The sequence below is a fragment of the Capra hircus genome, chromosome 15 (assembly GCF_001704415.2).
Source record: "Capra hircus breed San Clemente chromosome 15, ASM170441v1, whole genome shotgun sequence".
Lineage (NCBI taxonomy): Eukaryota > Metazoa > Chordata > Mammalia > Artiodactyla > Bovidae > Capra > Capra hircus.
Window position 1 is genome coordinate 30,837,863 of NC_030822.1, and position 19,885 is coordinate 30,857,747.

The window sequence follows — 19,885 nt, forward strand, 5'->3', positions numbered from 1 at the left end:
TGTGGCAGGGAAGACTTGGGAGCCCAGGTCTGCCAGAGGTGATGGAGGAGGTGATGGGGCGCACAGGGCAGGTGAATCAACCTGTGAATCAACCCCACAGGCACAGATGCCAACACTCAGCCATAAACTCATTCATTCGTTCAGAGACAAAACCAGCCGCCAATGCACTCAGGTTCCACAGACAATTACACACTTGCTGTGTACACCCAGGCCCACGCAGACATCACCAGCCCACATCGCACCCACACAGGCCCCTGCATGCACAGATGGCTCATGCAGAGACATGGCCTCAGGGGTGTGCTCACACTCCCAGAGTCCCAGGCTCGCATGCTTTCACACAGACATCCTCCTAATGACCCAAGGGACATATTCTGCTGTGGTCACATGATGGTCCATAGGGACATGCATTATGGACAGTTGAGGGACAGGCCACACGTGTGCTCAGGTCACCAGCTGAGGAGGAGGAGCTCCTCATAAAGTGGGGGGAAAAGTCAGGTGGGATGAGTGTATCTGGAATTTTGCAGTCAGAAAAGTTAATGCAAAAGCAATTCTAGTGTTCATTTCCAAGACAAAATGGAGAAGGTCTGGAGGAGGGCATGGCAGCCCACTCCAGTATCTTGCGTGGAGAATATCATGGGCAGAGGAGCCTGGTGGCCACAGTCCATGGGGTCGCAAAGAGTCAGACACGATTGAGTGACTAACACACACACTGGTGAGGTTGGGGGACAGTCTCATCTTTTTAGGGTTTTGGGGCCTCTAAAGGACCTGCACAGATAGATTCTCACAGGCACAGCAATAGCACGATATCTCCTGAGCTCATGTGTTTACTGGCCCTGAGCTGTGTTTGTGTGTGTGTGTGTGTGTGTGTGTGTGTGTACACATGTGCTCAGTGGCTCCCGGATTCTTGGGATGTGAGGAGGGAAACTAGGAGAAGTTCCAGAGACTCCGGATGTTTGTTCTGTGGCTTCCTGGGCCCTCCAAAGGCAAATACTTTTGGATGCCAGCCTGCCTGCCCAGGCGGGGTGGGTGGGGTGGTGGGTTGTGTGAGGAGTCTGCCTCTGGAGCCCCACGGATGGGGACCCTGCATAACGATGCTGCGTGGCCGAGGCCCACGGCCGGCTTCCCGTGGACTCGGGGGCCCATCACCTCCCCTCTCTGGGGCTCGGTTCCCCCATCTGAAAAATGGAGGCAGAGAGGAGGTGAGACTGGATGGGCCTTCCCCTCGAGACTGAAATCAAGAGACATTCCAGGCCCAGGGTCCAAAAGAGAAAACCAAAGCTGGTGGGGAGATGCTGGGGTCAGGGGAGGGTGTGGGACCCCAGAGCCTGCAATGTCTCCCCACCAACGACCTCTTCCCTGGAGAAGGGCAGTGCCTCGGAGCTTTGCTCAGGGAGTGGAAGGGGAGGGAGGCCCAGCCCTTGCTGATCTGCCAAGGGGAGAAGAGGAGGCAAGGTGGGGCTGAGACTCTCCTGAACCCTGAAGGACTGGATGGGGAGCAGAAGAGCACAGCACGGGTAGGGCACCAGAGCAGACCTGGGCTGAGCCTGGAAGGACAGGAGGGGAGAAGTGAGGAAATGGAAATGGAGGAGCCAGAGCCTGGAGGCGGGAGGATGATGGGGTAGTCAGGGAGAAGGTTGGAGAGTTGGGAAGAGGCTGGAGTGTGGAGCCTGGACCCGGGCGTCAGTAGGAATAGCAGTGGCCTCATCTGGGGTGCCTCACAAACAGTTCCAACAAGTCCCAGAGCTCAGAGCCTATTCTGGGGCCCTGGGAGCCATGGCGGGTGTGTATGTAGTGGGTGGCTCAGAAAGGCCCCTGCTCTGGGGAACAAAGTCGTTGGAAGCCCAGAGGCAGGGGCATGCCTGAGATGAACCCTGGCCAGAAGATTTCTCATTCCAACCCCCAACACCGTGGGACTATTTTTAGGAACAATGAGAATGCTCACACATTCCTGCAGGGGCAGAGGGAAGGAAGGGGGGCCAGGAGCCAGTGCAGAGGGGAAGGGTGTACCCCGCCCCTCCCTCCAGTTCGGGCTTCGTCCTCAGGGCCAGCGAGGTTTGAGGACCCTGGCCAGCCCTGCCTCCCTGGCCCAAGCCCCAAGGTCCCCTCCTGGCTCTTCTTTTGTTCCTCAGCTTCTGAATCGGTCCTTATCTCTGTCCCAGTCTCTTTCTCATACTCACCCTCCCTCCCAACCCCCAGTCCATGCGCCGGGAATTGGGGAACAGCTGAGACGGACCAGACCCTAAAGGCAGAGCCAAATACAGTCATGGGACCCAGCAGTGAGGCTGTGGGAGAGACGCATGCCAGAGAAGAACAGACTGAGAGAGAGGGACAGACGTGGAGCATCCAGGAAGGCTGGGAGGGAAACAGAGCTCAGGTCAGAGCCGGGAAAGTCCCCTCTGTGGCCTGCTGTTGGCCATGTGCTGGAGGGGACTCCCTGCCCGGCCTGCCCCCTTCACCCCCAGCAGCCCCTCCCCAGGCCGGCCCTTCCTGCCTGCCCTCTGCAGGCCCACACTAACCCTGTGCCAGGCCAGTGCCATCCGTTATTGTTCCCACTGTGGGCACCATGTCTGGCACAGGGAGAGACCAGAGGCCCTGTCCCTGACTTGGAGGAAGACACCCAGCCCCTCCCCACATCTGAGAGGGTCTCAGTCCATCCAGCCAAGACAGAACCTGAGGGGCCTCTAAGACAACAGTGCTCAGCAGGGAGGGAGCCTGGTGTGTCCCGAAGGCCTCTGGCCAGAGCAAGGCCTCCTGACTCCAGGTACATGCATGCTTAGTCGCTCAGTTGTGTCCAACTCTTTGTGACCTTATGGACCGTAGCCCGCTAGGCTCCTCTGTCGATGGGATTCTCCAGGAGAGAACATTGGAGTGGATTGCCATGCCTTGCTCCAGGGGATCTTCCTGACCCAGGGATCAAACCCGTGTTTCTTAAGTCTCCTGCATTAGCAGGCGGGTTCTTTACCACTAGTGCCACTTGAGGAGTCTGACTCTGGGTGAGAACTGGGCAAGTCCTTTCCTGCTTCTCCTGGTCTTAGCCTCCCCTGGTCAAGCTGGGGACTAGGTTCCATAGGCCTGAGGCCCTGTAGACTCTGGTCCTGTGCGAATTCTCAGGAGGGCTGAGAGGAGGACAAATGACCCACCCAGGAAGGCTGCCTGGAGGAGGTAACCTCACTCATAAAAGAAGGTGATAATGTTAGTGTTCCAGGGGAAGGGCCCCTTCCCTCCTGACATACCATCTATCCCCTGCCCTCTCTGCATAGAGAGGTGATCCTGAGGCAGAAGGACCCCCCAGTCTGCAGAGATGTCTTGGAAATGTTGCTAAAGTCCTCTGTACAAGGCACTCTCATCCCTTAGGCTCCTCTAAGACAGTAACTGTGCTAGACTTGGGAGACTTTGGAGGACTTAGCTGTCTTCCTGGCCCAGGAGTCTCCAGAAGTCATGGGGTCCACCCCTCTTGCTTGGTAATGGCATATACCCTTCATAGCCCAACAGCCCTGGGCACTTGGGAGTCTAGCTGATCATTTGATAGCTCAGTGAATACCTCCTGACACCCGTGATGGGGGTTGCATGATACTGGGGTCCCCAGGAGGAACAGGATACAACCTCTGCCCTCTAAGAGCCCCCGCTGTGATGGGGGAGCCAGGTGGACCGTAGTGGGAACTCTGCACGCCATGCCATCATGGGGAGCACAGGCTATAAGAGCCCTGGGTGGGAGACTCAGACTGGCCTGAGCGAGGGAGCAAAGACAAAATGTTCCTCGAGGGAGGCCCAGAGAAGGGAGGCCAGTCACTCATTTATGCAATCATTCATGGGTCCGATTGTTCCTTCGACCATCGTTTCCTGAGAGACATTAATTCGTCTCTGATGCTGATCCCAGCGGGTCACTCGGCTCCATCCTTCTCTCCTGCTTGGGCCACTGTGTCTGCCTCTGAGAGGCTCCTGGACTTGCTTTGTTCAGCTCCCAACCCACCCTGAAGGGAGGGGGTGAGGCTGAGAAAGGGTTCAAAGACATTAAGGGTCATGGGACCCAGAGCTGAAGGCCAGCCGGGTTCACCCAGTCCTTTGTTGGGGCACAGACTTCCTGGCAGGGCCCTGTCCTTGCCTGCACACCACTGGGGGCAGGCAGCGCACCTTCCTCGGTCCCAGACTTCTCTTTAGTGGTATGACTGACTCATGGCCAGCTTATACCCGTCTCCCTGGGACTCCCAGGCCATGCCTCACCTTGCCCGCATGGGCCCTTGGCCAGGAGTCAAGAACAGTAGAGGCATCAGGTGTTGGGGATGGCAGTGATGAGCGGCTGCTGCTGGTGTGCTTGGGAGGAAGGCTGTGACGCTGAGGAGGACGTGAGCAGTGGGGCTGGAGGCTGCTGTTGGCTCTGCCGTGAGAATGAGGCAGAGGGGCATGGGTGGCATGCTTGGGCATGAGCCTGTCCTGAGCCCACCCCCACCCACACACAGGCCATCTTCTGCCTCCCCCACTTGTCTCTGGCCTCCCTCCCTCTGCCCACTCTGCTGCTCCCTCATCCCATCCTTTCCTCACCCCAGACCCTGTGCTAGGGGCCGAGGGGGCCAGAGAGTCAAGAACACAGAGATCTGACTGGTCGTACGATTCCTACCTGGCTGAGATTGGCTTGGAATCGGTGAGGGGCTCGGGAGGGGCTGGTTGTGAATGTTGGAGGCAAGGAGCCCACAGGATGGGGCTGAGCTCATCAGGGAGGTGGGGGGATGTGGTGGGGGGTCTCCGGGACCAGGCTCAGGTGTATTCTACAGTGCACGTGTCTCCAGTGTGGCTCGGAGGCTGGAGACGCGGCCCTGTTGGAGTAACAACTGAAGCCAGAGTCTGCGAAGGGTGGGGGAGGGGCAGAGAAGGGGTTGGTGGGGAGAGAGGGGGACCCAGAGGGGAGAGGAAGGAGCAAGAGACGGCGGGAGAGGGCAGGCTCTTCCTTCAGGCCTGGGCCCCTGAGCTCTGGGGCCCTTCCACGCGCTGCTCTCTTGTCAGCCCCCTGCCCTACCTCACTCTTCTTCCAGGACCTCTGCCTCTCCCTGCCTGGGGACCTTCTCTGAGGAGTCCCCTCATATGTGGAAGTGGCATGGACTTGCCAGAAGATGGGCCATTCTCGCCTGATCCAGGCCCCTCCCTTCTGATCCATAGTCTCCTCACCTATGAAACAGGATGGTCAAAACAAGCACCTCCCAGGGTTCATGGGAGGACTAGAGAGAGTGTGTGTTGCTGGGTCTCCAAGTGTGGTCCCTGGGCCAGTAGTGGGGAGTGTGTTGGAAATGCAGACTCTTAGCCTTATCCCAGACCTACTGCATCAGAAACTCTGGGGGTAGGGCCAGCAATCTGGATGCTAACAAGCCCTCCAGGAGTTCTGGTGCACAGGTTTGAGAACCACTGATGGATGCCCCTAGCACACAGTAGGTGCCTTTTCTTCCCTGAAGCCTGATTGCCCCACTCAAGTAGGACTCTGACATGTGAACTTGTCCAACTGAGGCCTGGGCCTCTCTCCTGCCATCTCCTCAGATCAGGTCTCCCAGGGATCACCAAGTCCAGCTCAGCTTTGTTAAGGGGAGGTCTGGGGCTGCAAGATCTTAGCACTCCTGGGCAGCTCTCCTCTGTGTGTTTAAGGTGCCAGATCCATTCAAGGCATCTCCTTGGGTGCACAGCAGGTCTGGATGGGCAGGAGGGGAGAGAGGAGGAAGGGCTGCCCCTCCTGCTTCCTGGCTATCTCCTGACTCTATGGGGTGAGCCACGCTGCAAGGGCTATGAGAGTCACAGAGTAAGTTCCAGGTGCTTAGGCTTGGCTGGGGTCTGAGGCCCAGTCCCCAGGGGCTTCTCTGGCCTAAGCCCCCAGGAAGTCTCCTTTGGGGGAGCTCTGCCAGTCATGCTGGTGGAGCAGATGGGCTTGCAAGTGCCAGGCACACGCTGAGTGCAGAGACAGATGGGCGCCTTTGTCCCTGAAGGCCCTGTTCTCTGGGAAGAGGAGAATATGTGTGTGATGCCCACCAGAACAGGAGGCAGGAAGCGGAAGAATAGATGGCATCTGCCCGGGCACCTCTGGTTTCTCCCATCATGGCCACCTTGCTGGGTACCCTCATTCTGGGGGTGCCAATCTTGGGTCAGACCTTTTCACTGCAAGTTCTTAAGATGACCACCTGGGGAGTTAGGGAAGGAGTGGGCAGGAGAGACAGGAGTTGGGCGCAAGGAGCAGGAGTGTACAAAAGGGAGAGGGCGGAAGCCATCTGAGAGGAGAGAGGATTGGAGGTGGGAAAAGACACTGAGACTCAGAGGTGAGACGCGAGAGCACACGCTGACCAACGTGGACCGAGGGAAGCAGGGCAAGAGGGAGAGGCCCACTTGGAGAGATCGGGGAGACAGAGCCTGAGAGAGACAGGTCCAGAGGGAAGGAAAGAGGAATAGAGTGAGAGGGGCTCCAAGGTCCTCGAAAGTCCCCATTTTAGAGAAAGGGACACGAAAGCCCAGAGAAAGAGGAGGTTCCCCAACCCCAGGCCACCCAGGGGACCTAGCTCAGGCAGAGGTGGATAAATCAGCATGTATGGCCAGTCGCAGTAACACAGCTTGCCTTAGGAGGTACCTTGCCATTGGGTTTGATGTTATTGCCTTCTTGTAGGTCACTCTGGGGGCACAAGGAGGCTTCCCTCCAGAGAGCAAGGGATGGGCTCTAGGTTCCCAGCAGTAGGGAAAGCAATAGGATGGTTGATGGAGGTCGCGAGAGATAATGAGACTCACAGAGACAAGACAGGAGAGCATGTGACACTGACCTTGACCTTCAAGAAGGCCATCAGTGCCTCTGCTGGTGGCTCCAGAAAGGATAAGACCAAGGTCTCTGGCTTCATACAGTCCATCAATGAGTTAGAAGTCATTTTGTCCAGACTCTCTCCCTACCCAAATGAGTGCAGAAAGGCTGATCCAGTCCCACTTCTGGTTCCAGAGGAGACCTCGCTCCAAATAGGCCCCATTTTTTTGGGGTACTTTCTAGAGTGTGTGGGAAGTGGCACCATCTACAGTGTTGAGTGGACCTACCTCCAACCATAGGGCTACAGGTAGGAAGCTGGGGAAAGTATGAAGGCTCCATCCACCCATCCATCCATCCTTCTACCCATCTATCCATCCACTCATCCATTCATCTATCCATTCACATGTCCATTCAGTTCTGTTCAGTTCAGTCGCTCAGTCATGTCCGACTCTTTGCAACCCCATAGACTGCAGCATGCCGGCTTCCCTGTCCATCACCAACTCCCAGAGTTTACTCAAACTTATGTCCATTGAGTCGGTGATGCCATCCAACCATCTCATCCTCTGTCATCCCCTTCTCCTCCTGCCTTCAATCTTTCCCAGGATCAGGATCTTTTCCAGTGAGTCAGTTATTCACATCAGGTGGCCAAAGTATGGGAGTATCAACTTCAGCATCAGTCCTTCCAATGAATATTCAGGACTGATTTCCTTTACGACTGACTGGTTGGATCTCCTTGCAGTCCAAGGGACTCTCAAGAGTCTTCTCCAACACCACAGTTCAAAAGCATCAATTCTTCGGCACTCAGCTTTCTTTATAGTCCAACTCTCACATCCATATATGACTACTGGAGAAACCATAGCTTTGACTAGATGGACCTTTGTTGGCAAAGTAATGTCTCTGCTTTTTAATATGCTGTCTAGGTTGGTCATAGCTTTTCTTCCAAGGAGCAAGCGTCTTTTAATTTCATGGCTGCAGTCGCCATCGGCAGTGATTTTGGAGCCCAAGAAAATAAATTCTGTCACTGTTTCCATTTCTCCATCTATTTGCCATGGAGTGATGGGACCAGATGCCATGATCTTAGTTTTTTGAATGTTGAGCTTTAAGCCAACTTTTTCACTCTCCTCTTTCACTTTCATCAAGAGGCTCTTTAGTTCCTCTTCACTTTCTGCCATAAGGGTGGTGTCATCTGCATATCTGAGGTTATTGATATTTCTCCCAGCAATTTTGATTCCAGTTTGTGCTTCATCCAGCCCAGCATTTCTCGTGATGTACTCTGCATAGAAGTTAAACAAGCAGGGTGACAATATGCAACTTTGACATATCCATTCACCCATTCTCATTGAATTAAAACACAAAATGGTAAAACTATGTGTTGTTAGCTGGAAGGACCCATTTTTACTCATGAGGAAACAAACTCCGAAGAGGAAAGGGCCTACTAAGGCCCTGTGCACAGAGTTTCCACAGTCAATCTGGGACACACTGGAAACAGCTGCTCTTCGCTATACACCAGATTCTCCTCTGGAGTCTGGGAAAGTGCTGGTTGTCATGCTGATAGTTACCCTGATGTTTGTTCACAAATGCTGCAAGGGCAGGAAAAGTGACCTCTTTCACCCCGCCCTGAGCTTGGCTGTGTGTGTTTGAGTGTGTTTATTTGTGCACGTGTGTACATGCTTAAGTGTATGTTTGCGTGTGCATTGTATATTGCATGCATGTGAGCTCGGTCGTGTCCAACTCTGTTTGACCCCGTGAAATGAATAAAGCCTGCCAGGCTCCTCTGTCCATGAAATTCTCCAGGCAAGAGTGTTGGAGTGGGTGGCCATTTCTATAGGGCCGCATCCTTATCCAGGTGTGTGAGTTTGTGTGCAGACCTGTGCATGGCAATATGTGCACGTGTGACATAGGCAGATGTGCATGAGAGCAGGTGTGGCCCTGCCTGTACTCTCCTCTCCTCCTCTGTCTAAGGTTTCTGGGGTTTAAAACCCTTTGACTTGAGCCTCAGCCATTGACTCTTCTCCCTTCACTGGGGCAGCCACTCTGACCTCTGAGCCTCACCTCACAGTCTGTGGAATGTGAACTATTTCCTCCCTGAGTTGATGCCGGAGGTGAAATTGCTTTGGGTTCTTGGCAAGATTCAAGGAGAAGGCAGCATGAGAGCAAATCTTGAAGGCCAAGTGTGAAGGGGCGCTTCCCAGCTGTGTTTCCTACACTCAACACCCGCCATCTTGGGGCAGGCAGGCAGGGCAGGGCCAGGAGGTGGTGGGTGGACAGAGGATATCAGGCAGAGGCCCCCCAGGGCTTCATTGCCGTGCTTCCATCCCACCCACTGGGCCCCCTCCCTGCTGCTCCAACTGTCTTTAAGTTTCCTTCCCAATTCCCCTCTTGTGCCATTATCTTGCCCTTAGCCTGAGGAGTCACAGAAAACTGACCAATCCAAGCAAAGGCCAGACAGGCTTCCACCAATCTCAGTAAAGGACAGGTCAGGGCATTCCCCAATCCGAGTAAAGGGCAGGTCGAGGAGCCACCAATCAGAACAAAGGACAGACTATTCTCTCTGAGGGCCCTGGAGAAGGAGCTGGGGGTCAGTCCAGAGGAGGAACAATACAGAGGCTGGAGATCCAGAGAGGTGGGTTCTGGACCTGCCTCTGTCCTGACTGGCTGGCTGACCACAGATGGGACATTGCTTTTTTTTTGAGCCTCAGTTTCCTCATCTGTCAAATGGGGAGACTTAGCTGTCCTAAGCCTGTGGGTTTGAGACATGTCTCCCTGGACATCAGAGCTCACTCTGTCACCTTGGCCCCTCTTCTCCAACTTCCACACTACACACACAAACTCCATTAGAGGGCAGGGCCCCCCACTTAGCTTATCCTTCCCCACTGCCTCCAGGCAGGAACAGATGGACCTAAACCAGCACTACCTTCTGGGGCCAAGCCCTTGGAACCACTGTCTGAGGGGCCTGGGTTGGCAGACTTTATTTCAGGATTATCTGGGACATCAGCTCTTCCTCGCCTCTTTAGTCTGCAGAATTGACCTAGAAAGGCCACAGTGGCCAACATGTTGCTGAGCCCTGGACCTGTGAATCCATTAGGAAGCATCTGCACCTGTGTGAACCTATATGTGTACCTGGAGGGTGTCTGAAGGCAGGCTGGGATGTTTCTGTGAGAATATGAGGGTCTATGACTGGGTAGCCAGATATGTGTGGTGCTGAGAGTGTGTGAGCTGTGATGAGGAGTGCCTCAGGATCAAAGGACAGTTCCTGGTGTCCTAGGATGGAGACACATCTTCGTGACTGAAATGTGTCTTCACTTGAGCAGTGGAAGGGATCAAAGGGAGGTTGGGGGTTGGAGAAAACAATGCCTTTTGAAGAGAAAGCCCACCACTGCTCCCTCAACCTGGAACACAGGACTGGGTGGGAATGGGAGTCAGGGTAGGGAAGGAAACTGAAGCCGAGAAGATGCAAGGTGAAATCTGGAGCCAAAGCCCAGACCATAGGCTTCATCTGGACCCCAGTGCAGGACTCCCCTCTGTAACCTTTCTGAAGAATGGGCATCTAGCCAATTTTTGCATACCCCCAAGTATGGGGAGCTCAATTCCTCACCTCTCTTCTAGTGGCCTCTGCTTATATAGCAAGGTTCTACCTGGAAGAAGATCTTTCACCCCCCTGGGCCAAGGTCAGCCTCCTGTGAAATCCTATGAGTCTCCAGGCTGTCTCTGGGGCCACTGTTCTGCTGCAGGCAAGGCATCTCCAGGTTCTCCATGCAGGATGTGGTTTCTTATTCTCTCTTTACATATGTGGTTTCCTTTGAATGAGTCTCTTCTTGTCCTTACCTGGGACATAGTGCACTGGGGATGATCTAATCAGCCCACAGACATGGAGGAATTCTCATCTTCCCTAGTTAGGGTAACAGATCTTTATAATATGCCCTGCAATCTCATCATTTTAATATATTACCAGCCACATTTATGGTGTGGGCTCATACTGAGCTTATGGCCCAATAAAAGCCTCAAGCTCATGTTGCTTTTACAGGAATGGGGGCCACGCCATGTGTCTTCCATCCTACAATTAATCACTTGGCTCTATGAACACAGACTGATCCTTCCACAAGGAAGACATCAGAAAAAACTTGCAGGGGCTAGCGGGGAGGGCCTGGCTGAGTGGATGGTATGAGTCACAGTCCTGCTTTGGCCCTGGATCCTCTGTTCTGTTACCTTTCTCTTTGATCCCCATGGTTTGGGCCAAGTTAATAGAGCGAGAAGCAGGGACCTTTCTTGTCTTGGTTCCGGCTCTCCAAGGACGAGGCCTGTTCCTGGGACAGGAAGGCTGTTAGGCAGTCAAGGCTGGTTTCTCCTTCCCCTTCTGTCTCACCGGGGGCTGGCCTCACTGTGTTTCTTGACTCTTGTGGGATCATGTACCCCGTGGACTCTTGCTACTCCCAGCACCTCACTAGGCTGAAAAATGAGACTGTGCGAGACCACCCCCCTCCTCGGGAAACTGAGTGGGACCCAGATTCAGCAAATGTTTCGCTGAGCACTTATGTGTGTGGGCACCCAGTTTCATCACCATATCAGCCTGTAAGGGGAGATAGCCTTAGTTGCCCCCAGTTTACAGATAGAAGACTGAGGCTCAGTGACTTGACCAAGATTCACACTGCTTATAAATAGTGGAGCTAGAATTCAAACTTGGAACTTTTTGTTTACTTGTTTTGTTTTATATTAATGCAGAAGCTTGTACTTTCCCTGCTATGCCTGAGTTGTCCTTGGCTGAAGGACAAGAGACCTAGGGTCTAGATGAGACTTGACCTCTTGACTTATCGTGAGTTCTTTGCTAAGTCCCTGACCCTTCTCTAAGCCTCAGACCCCTCACTGTAAGATGAAGGGACTTGGACATTTTAAGGCCTTAAGACTGGTTGGGGAAATAAAAATAGATTGGTTGGGGGGAAAAAGAAAACTGGATTCTGAGTTCCTAAGATCCTGGGACTCAAGTGTCTGCTAGCCGTAGGCCCCAGTTTAAGCTGAGAATTTGTATTCCCTGCCCCCTGGGTAGGGGCGCTGTCCTGGCCTGCCTGGCAAAGGCCCTCACTGCCCTTTCCTCTCTTCCAGGATGCTTTGCTGAGCCTGGGCTCCGTCATCGATATGGCAGGCTTGCAGCAGGCTGTCAAGGAGGCCCTGTCAGCTGTGCTTCCCAAAGTGGTACGTGCCTTGCCCCATACTTTCCTGCCCCTTAAGCCTTTGCTCCGCTCCTCTTAACCTACAGGGTTGAGAAGGAAAGAAGAAGCAGGTCTCTGCCCAGAGGACTTCATGGGGAAGTGAAGGGTTTGGGTGAGTGTTTAAGAGGGCTTCCTGGAGGAGGAGGACTAAAACTAAGCCCCAGTGAGTGAACTGATAAAGGAATTCTGGAATGTCTGGGACAGAAGGGGCATTAGAGTGTAATTGGAAAGATCATGTCGCAGATTATGGAATGGATTCACTTAGGATAATAACCTAATGGGTTCACTAGGTAGGACCTAGTGAGTCACGTGAGGTTTGGAATATGTGTAGCAGGAAGGATTGAGAGTAGACATGCAGAAGAACTTCCTTGGTACCAGCTGTGTGCTGGAATGGGGCTCGGCCTTGATGAATAGAGATGTGCTGAGTTCAGGTGTCCTGTCTAGGGTCAGGAGCCTGGATAAGATGTCCTCTAGAAGCCTCTAGTAGCCTTTAAGCTTCTCTCTGACCCATCCCAACACCATAGATGAGGTTGCACACCAGGAACAGGTGGAGGGTGGCTGCTTGGGCCCCTGGTCACCGGGTCAGCATGGTTTCCTGGGCCTGGAGCGCCTGGATGAGGAGACTGTACTCCCCTTCAGTTGCCCCAGGCTACTCCTCAACTCAGCTCCAGTGGTCACTATGCATCCCTTATGCAGCAGGATGGATGAACTGGCTCTCAAGACACAAAGCAGCAGTGTATCAGTTGTGCCAGATAGCAGGGAGCAGGGGACTGTCAGTCTGGGGAGGGGGGCTCTGACACCCTAAGAGGCAGGGGAGACTTACCAGAAGAGAAGATGCCTAGACTGAGTCCCCATAGCCTGGGGTGTTCCCTCTTCTACCCTGGACACCAGCCACCAGCAGAGCCCAGTGTGTCTGAATCTGCTGGATGAATGATCCACCCAAGGCCCAGAGAGGGAGGACACTTCCCACAAGGTCACACAGCATGACAGGAACAAATGGGGCTTGGCACCTAAGCATCCCCATTCGCTTTCCTCAGCTCTGTCTTTTCAAAACCTCCTGGAAGTTCAGAGCCCAGGAGGAAGACTAATGAGTGAGCTTTATTGAGCGTGAAATTGGTAGGAAGTGGGTGGTGTGTTGGCTCCCAAAATAAATCCTCCCGGAGATGGGATTGAGGCAACATCTGGCCTGGGGTGGAGAAACATCTGGAAAAGAAGAGGTGGGGAGGTTGGCTGGTCAGCATCCACGAGGCTGCCCTGGGAGTGGGGAGGAGGAGGGTCTTCACAGGCAGGATGCTGGTGATGCCAGCATAGATGCACTTGTACTGGATTAATTGTATCCCCCAAGCCGGGGACCAGGAAGCCAGCTCTGGTCCAGGTGACTAGATCCCTGGGACAGTGGGAAATGTCTGTCTTGGTCCACCCCAAAGACCTGCATGAGCTAGGGAAGCCCTGACTTTGGGGAGGGAGCCCTGTCTTGACTGCATGGAGGAGCTCAGCTCTCCACAGAGGAGTGGGGAGATGGCAGGTCTGCTCCGCCCCTAGGGAGGGGTGCGGAGACGCCAGGGAGGGGAGCTGCTGGCACCTGGCTCCCTCATCAGCACCCATTGTGGCAGGCAGCCGCAAATGCAGATGGGACTGATGTGTCTGAAATGATTCCTCCTTCTCTCCAGTAAACTCAGCTAATTTTAACCCAGAGGGCTGCGAGTGAGGGGGTGGAGGCAGATGGACACCCGGAAGTGAAGTGAGGATCTGCCTGCCTGCCTGCTCCCCACTCTCGGACTGCCCACCCCTCTCTTTGCTAGGGCAGGACTCTGGGGGCTAGATAGCTTCTTAACCTCTTTGGGGGATCAAATCCTGCAGGCCCCTCCCAGGCTGCGTAAAGGGTTGGTTGACAGGAAGAGGCTGAATGTAGATGAGGCATGAGGGCCTCCTTCCCAGCGATTTCTTCACCCCCGAACTCCCCTACTAGACCCTCCCCCAGGGGGACAAGGGGGCCCGGGTCTCCCTGTGTCTGCCCCGCTCACTCTCCTCAGGCCCTGGCATTTCTGGCCCATGCCGCTTCTGAGCTTGGCTCAGGTTCTCTGGAGGCGGGACTGGGGCATCTCCTGGGGGTTGGGAGAAGGTGGGGGCTGGCTGGGGACAGCCAAGGGCAAGAGTGTCTGACTCTTGTGGGTTGTGGACTCTCACAGCTGTGAAAGCCAATGGCTTCTGAGAAGGACTCCATGCTTACTTACTTTAACATGGAGCTTCAGTGTCACCTCCTCTAGAAGCCCTCCCTGATACAGTCAGCAGAGAGGAGAGCCCTCCATTCTCCCACTGAGAAAACAACGCCTCTCAGGATACTGAGCCGGGCACGTGGGTACCCCCTCGATGGGGTGTAGGCTCTGCTGAGCACCCGGGTCTCCCTCATCACATGCTACTCCAGCAATGGAGATGCTCTGCAGAGAGGTTGGCTGTGGGTCTCTAAGAGTGGCCAGTCCTGCTTGGAGGGAATGTGGATTTTCTCTTGTGGGTCAGTGAGGGCAAGTGCTTCTGCCAAGACATGGTCTGCAACTGAAACCAAGACTGCTCTGGTGGGGAGTTCCTGACAGTCCAGTGGTTGGGGCTCTGTGCTTTCACTGCCGAGGGTGTGGGTTCAATCTCTGGTCAGGGAACAAAAAATCCTGCACACTGAATGGCATGCCCTCCACCCCTCAAAAAGGATGGCTCTGGGTCCTTGGGGGGGAGGATTGACAAGCTGCCGACTTGATATACTTCAAACAGAGCTTTGATCTTACTCCAGGGAATGGTCATTCCAAAATACAAATCAGCTCCGGTCTCACAGGGCTCACCAGCTCCTCCCTTCCCAGTAGCAGTCCCTCTCCTCAACAAAACCCTCCCCAAGCTCCCTTCCCACTCAGCACCGCTGATCCCAAACCCACCTCCTGTGCCCCCTCCCTGGCCCCACCACTGTCGGTTCCATCAGTGCTTTGGACTCTGTACACCTACCTACCTATTATTAATACTTGGCCCAGAAGCCATTCTCACCCACTCCCTTTTGTTGTTCAGTTGCTCACTCATGTCCGACTCTTTTGCGACCCCATGCACTACAGCACACCAGGATTCCCTGTCCTCTACCATCTCCATCTCCAACCCACTCCCTGAATATGTCCAATTCCCATGTCAGTTACAACTTTAAAGTCACTCCCTCCAAGAAGTCCTCCTGGCTTGGCTCACAGTGTGTGATTTCTTGGCTATGTATCTGAGGTAGGAGGGAAGATTCCAGGTTGTTCAGAGCCTCTTCTGCAGTATGGCCCCGAGTGGACGCTCAGTTATTGTTTGTTGAGGCTGCAGTCTCTGCAGGGAAATATCTCAGGGTTGTGGGGTATTGGCAGGTTGTGGTCTGTTCCTTCAGCCCATCAGACTCTCCCCAGGAGAGAGTGAAGTGCTGAGATCACAAGGGAGTTTTCCTACCCTGGCTGCACTTGGAATCACCGGGGGAGTAATGATGGACAAACAGATGCCCACGACCTTGGCACCCAGACCTGTGTCGGACTGGAAGTGGGTGGTGGGAGGGCCTTTCCTCTGGATCTCATGAGTGCCTTCTGTTCTAGGAGACGGTCTACACCTACCTGCTGGACAGAGAATCCCGGTTGGTGTGTGAGGAGCCCCCCCACGAGCTGCCCCAGGAGGGGAAAGTGCGGTGAGCTGCTCTCGACCCCGTTGCCCTCTCACATGATCAAGGGAGACCACAAGGTCTGGTCTCACCCTCCCCATATGACCTGGACCTCAGCCTCCCTGCCAGCTGGGGTCCCCTGGCCAGCTCACCGACTGCAGCATAGAGGGGAGAAGCATTGTCTTCTGTTGTGTTGTGTTAGGGGAGTGGATGACACAGGGACAGTGCCAGCTGCTAGATTTCCTCCTGGAGAGCTATTCTAAACCACTGCAGCCTCCTTAGCCTGAGTCTCAAAAGGTCGGGGCTACAGCTTGTTAGCGAGAACCCCAGCAGTTTACGAGAACTGCCTGCAGGTTTTCACAGAATCACAGAACTTGGAGTCACAGAATGCAGGACCTTGTGGTGTCAACTCTGAGGACGGGGAGATCACAGACCACGTCCCACTGTGCGTCCTGGAGCCCAGCTGCTTGGGTTCAAACCCCAGCTCCAGTTTACTATCCAGGGCAAGGGACTCAGCCTCTCTGTGCCCCGGTTTTCTTGCTTGTAAACTGGCGATAATAATAGTACTCATCTCGTAGTACTATTATGGGAGGATTCTTGGGAGGATTAAATGGTTAACACATGTAATGCCCTTAAAACTGTATCCATAATGAGTGCTAAATGTCTGTTTTTGTTTTCATTATGGTAGAACACTGGAATCACTGACTTCAGGAACACGGGCTCAGTGCCCTCTGGTCCCTTGGCACCTCTGAGCCTATTGAATTCAGCCTCCCTGTTTTCCACATGAGCAGACGTCGTGAGACGTGTCCAATGCCGCATACTTGGTGTGAGGCACAGCCAGGTCTGGGACATGGTATCCTAGCTCCTGGCTGTCCAGGGAAGAGAGAAGGGAAATGGAGCTTGTCTGATGAGAAAGTGTGGATGGGCAGGAACTCTGGTCCAGAGGAGGCCAGGCCAAGGAGGATATGAGCACTGCCTTCTGGGTGGTGCAGAGGCGTCATGGGCCCAGGGAGCACTGGGTCGGGAGCTAGGAGGGCTGAGAGGACACCCGTGGGGGGATGTTACCAGGAGGCAGCGCTCCACTCCAACAGGTCAAGCAGTCAGGGATGTGGCTTTTTCAGGTAGTAGCTGAGGTTGGCAAGACACCTGTCACAGAGGCCATGGAAAGAGCTGCTTTTGGGGGATGCCAGAGGTCCTAATACTGGGGGTGCTGGTGGTCCTGAGACGCCCCCAGCCCTGGCACATGGAACCGTGGCTTCTTTGATGCAGTTCTATCCTCTGGCACTTCCCCATGGAAGAGGATGGTGCCTCTCCAATAGGTCTGAGGCTTCCCACTTCCTTTTCTCCCATTTGATTTTCCCACAAGGTGGGCAGGTAGGTGACACTGTCCCCTTTAGCATCGTTTGACAGCCTCTCCTCTCGAGGACTGTGTGAACTAAGGCAGCCATGCTCGTCTCTGGCTTCTAGTGTCCCATCTGTAAGATGGCAGGATAGGCCTGGGAGGTCTTCAGAATCTTAAGGAAAAAAATGCTATAATGTCCCCTCTTCTCCTCTGAGCCCTACCCCTAATCCTCAAGAACTTTATTTACTATGAGCCTATCCGATCCAGTAAGTTTCCTCGAGGCAGCCTGGGAAGGCTCTCCTGAGAGAGGGATGCAGGATCAGAGACTCAGACGGCAAGAGGGGAGCATCTTTCAGGGTCTGCACTGCTCCTTCTGAGCCTGCGTGAGCTGGAGTGGGGCTGGGGCGGGGGGGCTGCAGTCCAGGCATCTTTGAGGGGCTCAGATCCTCTGCAGCATCAGAAGGCCGAGGAGACAAGGCCATTGAGGCTGGTGGGGTGTCCCACCAGCAAGTATGGGGGTGAAGGTTCAGGCCTGTCCTCTCTTTTGAAATCTGTGCTCTGCCCACTCAGCCACTCACTGTGTGTCTGGTGAGCCCACCTCCTCGGCTTGGACTGAGAGACAGAGGTTTGTGGAAGAGGCAAGGGCACTTGAATGGGAGTCAGATAGGCCTGGATCCTAGCCCTGACCCATCACTGCCCCACTCAGGCCCCTTCCAAACCTGTTTTCTCATCTACAGAATGAAGATAACAGTGGGCCCTGCCTATGGGCTTAATGAGATCATAGATGCCAGGGCTTAGCCTAGGGCCAGCATACAGTAGGAGTTTAATGATTGCTGATTGCCCCCCACCCCCACGTCCCAACGCATTTACTCATTGGGTGACCTTGAGAAAATTACTTCCCTTCCAGGGCCCTTCCAAAGGTGCCCTCTGTGGCTCTCTGAAGGGCCCTCTGGTGCACCATTGGGAGATCAGGCACCAGCCCCAGCCCAAGGTGGAGCCTGAGTGCTGGGCATGCCCAGTGGAGGGGGTGCTCCTCCAGGAAACCGTGGAGGGCCGGCAGGGCTGGCAAACAGCAGCAGGTGTGAAGTGAAGGCGGATCATAAAGACAGATAAGGGCCTGGGGTGGTGTGGGGAGGCAGGGTGGAGATGGGTCAGGAGGGAGTGAGGCGGCCCCACCAGCTACCCAGCCCTTCCCGTGATGCCCCGCACCCCTCCGCAGGCTCACAGATGCCGTTTCATCCCCTCGTGAGTCCTGGGTTCCCTGCCTCCTTGCGCTTGCTGTGCTGTCTCCTCCCCCCGCGAAGTCCTTCCATGTACCTTCTCCATCCTGACCAGCCCATTGCCCTTCTCTGCCAGGGCCCAGCCTGAGGGCCACTAGGAAGCCTACTCCATAGATCCCCAGCACTAAGGAGGATTCAGTTTTCCAAAAAAGATGTCTGGGCCTTGGCAGCCTCCCTAGGGGATGGGTCTGTCCATGAGAAGAACCCTGGGCTGGGAGCCACCACAGCATGGCTGCCGTCACAGGCTCCTGCTGTCTCCCCAGGCCTCAGTCCATGCTTCTGTGCGCTGCTAAGCTGGGGCACGGTGACGTCTGAGGGCTGCCGCTCGGAATCCTGAGGCTGCAAGTGGGGGTGCGCTTCAGGGCTGGGGAGGGAGAATCCTGGAGGGCTGCCTGGGTGAGAGGCTTCCTGGAAGACTTCTCCTCTCTCCTCCGTGCCCCGCCTCAATCTCAATCAGCCTATTTCAGTCCTCTTCTCATTGTGTCTCCTGCCATCTTAAAGCCTCTGATTACTCCCTGCTGAGTACAGTGAAAGCCTTTCTGACTAAAGCGGAGACACCGCCCACCCCAGTCCCAGCTGGCTGTCTCCCTCTGCCACTGTCTGCGGGGGGGGTGCGGGGGGGGGGGGCCCAGGGGCCGAACCTTGAGAGAAATTTCTTCCTCAGAGTTGACCGGGTCCCCACTCACTGCAGAATCCATCTGTCCCTCTGATTGATCTCAAGGGACACAGAGAACAGTCTGTTCCCATCTCCCTGGAGTCTCACTTTCTGTGGGAGGGAGAGGGAGATGGAAAGGAGGGTTGGGGTCTTGGCCTGAATCATAATTTGTCTCCAAGAGAGATGAAAGATGAGAGTGAAGATGAGGTGGGGGGCTCCGTCAGGGGAGGGGGGCCTGACCTAAGAAGGGGCTCAGAGGAGTGGAAGAGGGCCTGGTGCTCTTTCCAGGCCATTGACCCCACCAACAGAGAGCCTTTTCCTCTACCCTCCGCTAAGCAAATAGTTGTTAAAGGGACGGAACCGTCATAAAATCCACGCCCGTTCCTCTCCCGACTCTGTGTCCATCTGTCTTTATCTTCACTGGGGCAGCCCATGACCACCCCGGCACCAGGGCTGAGTCATTAGCCTTCAATCTGGACAGCTGGCCCCGGGGCTGTGACATTCCCTCCCCTCCAACATCATCCTGGTTGGAGGGGGCAGTCAGGAGGGGAGAGGAGGCAGGGCGGGGGCGCTGAGTTGAGGGGACGTCATGGGGGATGGGGGGCTTCCCCGGTGGCTCAGCGGTAAAGAATCCGCCTGCTGCAATGCAGAAGCTGCAGTAGACACGGGTTGGATCCCTGGGTCAGAAATATCCCCTGGAGGAGGGCACAGCAACCCACCCTAGTATTCTTGCCTGGAGAATCCCATGGACAGAGGAGGCTGGCTGGCTATAGTCCATAGGGTCTCAGAGAGTCGGACATGACTGAGTGACTTAGCAGGCGCACAGGCAGACAGACGAGAGGGGGGATGTGAGCAGTAGATGAAGCCCAAGCCCTGACTGGGTGGAGGAGACACAGCCTTGGAGTCCCCTACCCACTTCCAACATCTCTGAAACCTCTAGGGGGTCAGCAGTTCTGGGAAGGGTGAGGCAGCAGAAAAGGGCTCATAGCAGG

At 54.9% G+C, this 19,885-nt stretch overlaps 1 protein-coding gene across 1 annotated transcript in view; it reads left to right on the forward strand.

Moving 5' to 3' along the window:
- The window catches only part of PDE2A (phosphodiesterase 2A), a 509,398-nt gene that overhangs the window by 49,014 nt on the left and 440,499 nt on the right, over positions 1-19,885 (forward strand). The window contains exons 3-4 of the mRNA XM_018059398.1: positions 11,855-11,944; positions 15,555-15,643. Coding sequence (XP_017914887.1) covers positions 11,855-11,944; positions 15,555-15,643 — 179 coding nt within the window. The remainder of the gene's footprint in view (positions 1-11,854; positions 11,945-15,554; positions 15,644-19,885) is intronic.